This window comes from Petaurus breviceps, unplaced genomic scaffold (assembly GCF_028583685.1).
Source record: "Petaurus breviceps papuanus isolate PSGF00001 unplaced genomic scaffold, PetGlider_PUasm1.0 38, whole genome shotgun sequence".
Taxonomy (NCBI): domain Eukaryota; kingdom Metazoa; phylum Chordata; class Mammalia; order Diprotodontia; family Petauridae; genus Petaurus; species Petaurus breviceps.
The window spans coordinates 30128940-30137475 of record NW_027186304.1 but is presented as its reverse complement, the minus strand read 5'-3'; the positions used below and the strand labels follow the sequence as shown (position 1 = coordinate 30137475).

Here is an 8536-nt window from a genome sequence, read left to right as displayed (position 1 = left end):
TGTCATCTGGACTGGCTTTGCCTCCATTGATGCTGCCCTTGGATGGTCCCTCCAGAGAATGAGACTTGGTAAAAAGCTTCTGGACAGAGTGAACCAGGTGACGAATCCTTCCAGGGCTGTCACTACGGTGCTCCACAGCAGTCCTCTTGTACTGCAAGGTATGGTAACCGTCTCTGTTAAGGGGGAGCTGCCTTTCAAATTGATCCAGGAGGTTGGGAGGAAGGCGGTTTGCCTTGTTGGCTAGGGTGCGGGGAACTAGTGCACATTCTTCCTTCAACTCTTGCTGGGAGTTGTAATGCCTTCTAGGGAAGGTGCTGCTGGCCAGGGGGTCATTGAAGGGGACCACGCACTCAGCTTGGAAGGAGTTCCTCTGAGTGTAGTAAGGGTGGTCAGCAGGGTGAGGCTCTACTGGGCTTAACAAGTATGGCTTCCTGTCCGCATGATGGGATAGAGGATCACAGGCAGAATCACAGGTCACTCCGTGATGGTGACTACGGCTGCTGGATAATCCTTTCATTGCTGATGCTAAGTGACCGCCAATGTCATCTACACCATGTGGCTATGTTCCAGACAGGTCTCTGGGAAAGACCTGGAAAAATAAAGAACAAGATTGATGAGCTATTTAAATTGTTCTTAGTAAACAGCCATTTCTTATTTTAAATGTACTTTCTGTATCTCAAATCTCTTGTGGTAATTATTGTCTAATAGTGGTAATAATAGCTCACATTCATATAGTATTTTGGGACTTGCAAAGCACTTTGCCCACTTTATCTCATTTGATAAATGTAGAATAGAGGCATATTTCTTTCCATCTACTCCTGGCTATAGCTTAAATTCTTGGTGAAAAAAGTCTTTAATCTCTAAGCAGGTAAGAATTGACTCTAAAACTTCTGGTAGAAATCATAGGCATGGAGATTATTAGTCTTTGAAGACCTGTGGGGCTCACAAAGAGTCAGACGTGACTGAAAATGACTTAACAACAACATGATTGTTATATTATTTACAAGTGATCTGGATGAATTCCTTCCTCCCCCAACTATTTTTTATCACTAAGGATATCATAACCTGGCTCCAGCTTTACTTTAAGGTCTTATGGTAAATTATTTCTCTTCACTCACTCTACTTTCTATTCAGACTGGTCAGCTCACTATTTCCCATATACAACATTTCTTTTTTTTTTTTTGGTCTCTATGCCTTTTCACAGACTTCCCTTCCTCCCCCTGCTCCCTAATCCCAGAAATGAATTTCCCCTTGACCTCTGTCTTCCTAGCTTTGTTCAAAGTTCATTTTAAGTACCTTCTCCTATAGGAAATCTATCCTGATTACTTCCAATGACTTGTGTCCTTCCTAAGAAATTATTTTATATCTATCTATCTATCTATCTATCTATCTATCTATCTATCTATCTATCTATCTATCTATCTGTCTGTCTATTTATCTATGTATCTATCATCTATCTCTATATCCATCCTTCCCTCCATCCTTCTACCTAATCTACCTTCTTATCTGTCTGATGTTTTCTCCAATAAAATTAACACTACTTGAGAATACATAATTTCATTTTTGTCTTTGCATGTCCAGTACCTTGCACAGTGGTTATCAATACTTAACATATTGATACATACATACATATACATATATGCACACAGTGCAGTAAGTGCTTAATAAATGCTTGTTGAAATAAATTGATCTCTCTTTTTGACATCTGCTTAGGAGAGAAGATACTTTAATATAAATAAAGTCAATTATACTATACTTGCATAGGAAGGGCAGAATATTGCCACTATGGTCCTTTAGGCTTCCATGATCACTGCTATAGGCACACTTTATCCTATATTATCCATGATGATGGAAGGAAGAAAAAGCTAATAGGATGCTCAGTTAAATCCATAGATAATCCACAAATATGATTTCAGACTCAGTGAAGCAAGGACTTCCTTTCACTAAACCTTTTCAGTAGTTTAGGAGGAGGAGCACAAGCTAACTTGGCTAATTTGAATGAGATATCCTCTGCTTCTCTGCCCACCCTTCGGGCTTAGGAGCTGTGCTCAGGTGGCAGGAGAAATACAGGCTGTGCAGAGAAGGAATCACAGGAGACATGAATAAGCCAATAATAGAAATAGCAATGATAATAATAATAGCCAACATCTGTATGCAAACATTAATGTTTGCAAAGCATCTTATATATGTTTTATCATTTGTTCCTCAAAGCTCTGTGGGGTAGGTATTATTACTTCCATTTTAAAAAAGAGAAAACAGACTGAGATTAATGACTTGCCCAAAGTTATATAACTAGTAGGTATCTGAGACAAGATTTGAACTCAGGTCTTCCTGAATCTAAGTCCAGTGTTCTACTTATCTTGCTACCTAGCTGCCATTATTACAAAATGGAAAAAAAAACAAATTAAAAAAAAACCAACTCATGAAAATATTGCTATACAATTCGCACATGCCTTTTCAATTCTCTAACAAGCACAATTAGTATTGAAGCATGACCCAATTCATATTTTCTTTTGACTCTTTAACAAACTATGTGTCCTTTAGTAGTTGACAAAGTTACAATGGATTGCCTGACTTGTCCTGCTTTTATAGCAACTTCCTACAATGCAAACAATTTTCTCTTTGAGATGTCTTGTAAAGCTAACAAGACTTTCCAAAATACCACAAATGTAATTTTGGGGTATTCAAAGGAGAGGAGATCAGTGGTTTAATCAAATAAGGGCTTAGCCTGAAGCAGCCTGAAGCAGGACAGTGTAGGGAGGTTGAGTCTTGTTAACTATATGGGATTTCAGGATCTGAAAGCCTTATAGGATGTTTGAAGCTTTGCCAATGTTTTTGTCTCTATATCCTCTCTCTCTGATGGCGAAATAATGTCTTGGGAGAAGTAAGAAATTTCAGTGCTTGGGAGCGCTGCTGGCTTGTGGTAAGTACACTGGGTTTGGAGATGGAGGAACCAGGGTCACATTTTAGCTCTTTTATTTGTTGCCTATATGATCTTGGGCAATTCAAAGAACCTTCCTGGGCATCAATTTCTTCACCTATAAAATGAGGTGATCTATAAAGTTTCCTCAAATTTTAAAGCCCTATATTTTTGTTAACTCATAAAACAAATGATTTTCCCCAAAATGAATATTCATATAAAGTCCTTGGCAACAAGAAATAGTTCTGGAGTAGGGAGGGGTTCTGCCAGTTCCTTCCCTTTATAACTGCTTTGTATTCACTTTGTCTACATTTGATGTGTGTATAATATCTGTTTATATACATGCGTGTATGTATGTATACACACATATGAATATATATGTGCATAAACAAGTATGTATGTATATACGTGTATGCATATGTGTATACACATACACACACACTGCTATCTCCCCCACTTGAAGTTAAGCTCTTTAAGTACAGGGGATGTTTCCTGTTAGTCTTTGTGCTCTCAGTGGTTAGACTGGTGCCTGTCCCATAGCAAGTGGTTTATAAAGGCTTGTTTGTTGACTCATTCATTGGTTGATTGGAGAGGAGAGCAAGGAGGGCCAAATACAAGGGATGGACTGAAGACAAGTGTGATGATTCAATTCAATGATATGACACTATAGGCCTATTATAGTCAGGCATCACTGTGCTTGGCATTGCTGATACAAAGACAAAACCCAAATAAGACAGTACCAGTCTTCAAAGAGCTTATGATCTATTATTGGAAGAATAAAACACTCCCAGTGTTCCAAACCATCTCATCTCTCTTCAAGCCTCTTATGGCATACTCCACCATCACTCTCTTAACTAAGGACCTTGGTGCACAGAGGAAATTGAGGTCATTTACTAAAAGATCTCCCTTCTCTCTTCCTTTTCATCTCACATTACCCAAACATCTTCCTCCAATATCTCCTCTCCAGTCTCAAGATAAGAGAATATTCTTCTCTTGGCCAAGGTCAATGTTTCTTTATGCATCCTCAATATTTTCTATCTTCTTTAACAATTTTCCTCCACAATTATCTCCACTCTCTTTTTTTATCTTCAGTCTCTTCTGATCTACCTATGACTGCTTCCTCACTATGTATAAGCATTCCAACAACTCCCTGACCTAAAAAGAATTCTCACTTGGTCCTTCAATCCCTACTAGCTATCATTCTATACTTTTCTGCTTTTGTTGGTATCTCCACTTCCTGTTTTCTCATTCTTGTCTAAACCCTCTGCCATCTGGCTTCCGATCTCTTCACTCAGAAGAAACTCTTTAAAGTTACCAATGATCTCTTAATTGCCAGATCAGATGACCTTTTTTCAATCCCCGTTCTTTTTGATTTTTCTTCCGTAGCTGGTGCTGCTGATCACCTTCATGCCCTTAATACTCACCCTTCACTAGATATTTCACCAGATTTTCATGACTTGGCTCTCTCCTGACTCTCCTCCTATTCACCTCACATCTTCTTCCTGGTCTACTTTGCTGAGTATTTGTCTATGTCACACTCACTAAACACAGGTGCCCCCTCAAGGCCATTTTGAGACTTTTCTTTTTCCTCTCAAGAGGTGATTTCATCAGTGACATGGATTCAACTCTAATTTCTATGCTGATATATCTACAGCTACCTATACCTATACACACACACACGTATAGGTATATATATGTATGTGTATATGTATGTATATATGTATGTGTACACACATATATACCTATATCTATAGGCCTAACCTCCCTCTTTTCCTAAAATGCCAGATGTGTTTTAGAAATCTTGAACCAGATGTCCGGTAGGCATCTCAGACTCAACTTGTCCAAAGACCCCTCATTATATGCTTGCTTTTTCCCATTCCTGCCCCAATCCTCTCTTCCTTCCCACTTCCCTATCACCACTAATGGCACTCCCACCTCTCAGTAATCCTGGCTCTTGATGCTTTCTTCTTCTTCTCTAGACCTGGAAGACACCTTATAAAATATGTAATCTAATCCTATTTAAATTTTTAAAAATCCCTTTCTATGACTTGTAAAACAGCTTCTTTAAGACCTACTTTCCCAGAAAACTATTCTTAAATCTAGAATATACATTAGAATACACTCTTCACTCTCACTTACCCCAAATGTCCACTCTATTGCCAAATCTTGTTTCCACAGCATCTCTCATGAAAGTCTTTTCTCTGTTCACACAGTCACCACTACAGTTCAGGCCCTCATCACTTCTCCCTTCATCACTTCTGCAAAGTGATTTTTTTTTTGGTAAAATGTAGGTGTATCCATACCACTCAGCCTCAGTGGCTCCCTATTACCTCCAAGATGAAATATAACCTCCTCTAATGCTCTTCACAATGTGACTCCTTCCTCCCTTTCCAGTCTTCTTATACATTAATTCCTACCATGTACTCTATGATCCAGTTAGACTAGACTGGCCTACTTCCTCTTCTGTTTTAGTGCCTTTGCTCTGGCTTCTTTCTATTCCTAGAAAACTCTCTCTCTGCAGTTTTACTTCTTAGTTTCCCTCATGTTTTTCAAAACTTGGCTGAAATTCTATCTACATGTGGCCTTTCCAGGCCCCCCAGGCTGCTAATGACTTCCTCTATGAGATTAGTTTCCAGCTACTCTGAATATAGGGTGTCCCCAAAGTTTTATTGCAGTTTTAACTGCACTATATTGTCTGTACTTGGGTATCTACATTTTTCCTCCCCTGTGGCAGACCCCTACTCCCCCATCCCAAACCATTAGAATGTGAGTACTTTGAGTTCAGGAACTGTTTTTTTTCCTTTTTTATATCCCAGAGCTTTGCATAGACAGTTATAGATAAATATACTACAAGGAAAATTGGGAATGGAAGGAATACTATCATCTGGAGGGATCAGGAAAGGTTTCATGGAGCTTTAACCTTAGCTATATCTGGAATGAAGACAAAGATTCTGAGAAGGGAAGATGAACAGGTTGTCTGAGGTCACAGAGAGGGAAGATAGGGAATTGAGTTTGGGGGAATCATTAGCAGGGGAACAGTATGAAATAAGATGAGAGTGGTGAGTGGGAGCTGGAAGACCTTAAAAAGAATTAGAATTAGAAGACTTTAAATCCCAGACTAAGGAATTTGATTTTATTCTCTATGCAATGGTGAGCCTTTGTAGTAAGGGCTGGAGACAAATATGTTGATTTGATTCAATGAATATGCATTAGGGTTAAATAGATTAAATAGGTTAAGTTAAATTAGGTTAAATAATCAGGTGACATAGGTGGGAAATATAATGGTGAGACTGAAACCTTAGGACAAACTATTTTAGAAACTGTTAGTGTTGTTCAGTCATTTTTCAGTCATCCAATTCTCCATGACCCTGTTTGGGGTTTTCTTGGAAGAAATACTGCAGTGACTTGCCATTTCCTTCTCCAGCTCATTGGACAGATGAGGAACCTGAGGCAAGCAAGGTTCAGTGACTTGTTCAGGGTCACACAGCTAGTAAGTGTCTGGGTAAGATTTGAACTCAGGAAGTTGAGTCTTCTGGACCCTAGGCCTGGCGCTCTGTTCACTGTATCTCTTCTCTGGAAGCTATAGGATGGATATATGGGAAAAGAGAGAGACTAGAAATAGGTAGATCAGTTAGGAAGCTCCTATAAGGGAAAACAATGTTGATAAGGGTCCAGACTAGGGTAGAATATTTGTAAGTAGAAAGAAGGGACAGAGATAGGATTTGTTGCAGGAGCAGAATTGATGAGATTTGGCAATCATTAACATAAGGGGGAAGGAGTTGAAGTAGAGGGAATAATAACTTATAACTTCAAGGTGATGAACTTGGGTGGCTAAGAGAATGGTGGCATCCACAATGGGATAAATGGGGGAAAACTTCCAAATAAGAATGTTGGAGAAAGAGAAGTTTGGGGAAGAATGATAAGTTTCATTTTTGGTATGTTGAATGAGATGTCTGTGGGATATCTGGCAGGCTGTATAATGTTGGAGTGAAGTTCTGTAAAAAAGGTTAGCATTGAATGTAAAGATCATCAGTCCTATAGAATTATACTTGAACTCATTGTAGTTGATGAGATTACAGAGAGAGGGGAGAGAGAGAAGACAAGAGATGGGACTGGTCAGAGACATGGAAATACCCACAGTAAAGGAGGGGATGGATAATGATCAGTTAAGGAGACAGAGAAATAGTCAGACAAGAGAATCAGGAAAGAGTAGTGACATGCAAGCTAGGGGAAAAGTGTCAGTGTCAAAAAAGTTGTGGTAAAAAGGTGGAGGGCAAGGATTGAGAAAATACCATCAGACTCAACAGTGAAGTTATTGCTGATGACTTTAAGTAGGTCACTTTTGTTACTAGTAGAAGGGTTGGAATCCAAATGGAACTTTATTGAGAAGTTGGTGGTAAGACAGTGGAGGCAGGAAGAACACTTTCTAGGAGTTTGGCAATGAAAGGGAAGAGAGATAGAAAATAATAGTATGAGAGGGTGGCAAAATTAAATGATGATTTTTAAATGATCTTTTGCTTTATTTTATTTTTGCTTTAGTGTCGGATTGTGAATTTGAACTCCACTCCTCCTGACTCTGGGCTGGTGCTCTATTCACTGTGCCACCCAGCCGTCCCACTTTATCTTTTTTTTTTTAATATTTAAATAACATTTTATTTTTCTCCAATTACATTTAAAGACAATTTTTAATATTCATTACAAAATTTTGAGTTCCAATTTTCTTTCTGCCTCCCTCAACTCCCCTTATCCTGAGTAAGCAATTTGATATAGGTTATGCAGGCTCAGTCATGTAAAACATATTACCACATTAGTAATGTTGAGAAAGAAGAAACAGAGCAAGAGAAAAAAAACATGAAAAAAGTAAAAAATAGTATGCTTCAAACTGCATACAGATTCCCTAAGTTCTTTCTCTGGAGGTGGATAACATTTTTCACCATGAGTCCTTTGGAATTGTCTTGGATCATTGTATTGCTGAGAAAAGCCAAATCATTCACAGTCAATCATGGTACAATATTTCTGTTACTGTGTCCACTGTTCTTCTGGTTCTGTCATGCACTTATTATCAGTTCATGTAAGTCTTTCCAGGATTTTCATCAGCCCTCTTGTCATTTATTACAGCACTTATAGCACATTTCTTATAGTATTCAATCATAATCATATGCCCCAACTTGTTCAGTCATTCTCCAATTGATGGGCATTCCCTTAAAGTTCAATTCTTTGCCACCAAAAACAAGAGCTGCTATAAATGTTTTTTGCACAAGTAGATCCTATCTTCCCTCCCCTTAAAAAATCCTTTGGGGTTTTGACCTAGTAGCGGTATTGCTGGATCAAAGGGTGTGCACAGTTTTCCAGCCCTTTGAGCATAGTTCCAACAAATGATTTATTAAAGAAAGTAGACCTCACCATATTGTAGGTAGTAGGGGAAAAGCTATAAATGGGAGTGAGAGAGAAAGAGAGACACAGAGAGAGAAAGAGAGAGAGAGAGACACACAGAGAGAGAGATAGACAGAGAGACAGACACACACAGAGACAGAGACACAGAGAGAAACACACAGACAGAGAAGCACACGGAGAGAAACAGAGAGAGAGAGAGAGAGAGAGAGAGAGAGAGAGAGA

At 38.8% G+C, this 8536-nt stretch overlaps 1 protein-coding gene across 2 annotated transcripts in view; it reads right to left on the bottom strand.

Annotated features, from left to right (window-relative positions):
- The window catches only part of DLGAP1 (DLG associated protein 1), a 1177715-nt gene that overhangs the window by 445709 nt on the left and 723470 nt on the right, over positions 1-8536 (bottom strand). For both annotated transcript variants that reach the window (XM_069099693.1, XM_069099694.1), the window contains exon 4: positions 1-589. This exon is cut by the window's left edge and continues 257 nt beyond it. In XM_069099693.1, the coding sequence (XP_068955794.1) occupies positions 1-517 (517 nt within the window). In that variant the 5' untranslated portion in view covers positions 518-589. The remainder of the gene's footprint in view (positions 590-8536) is intronic.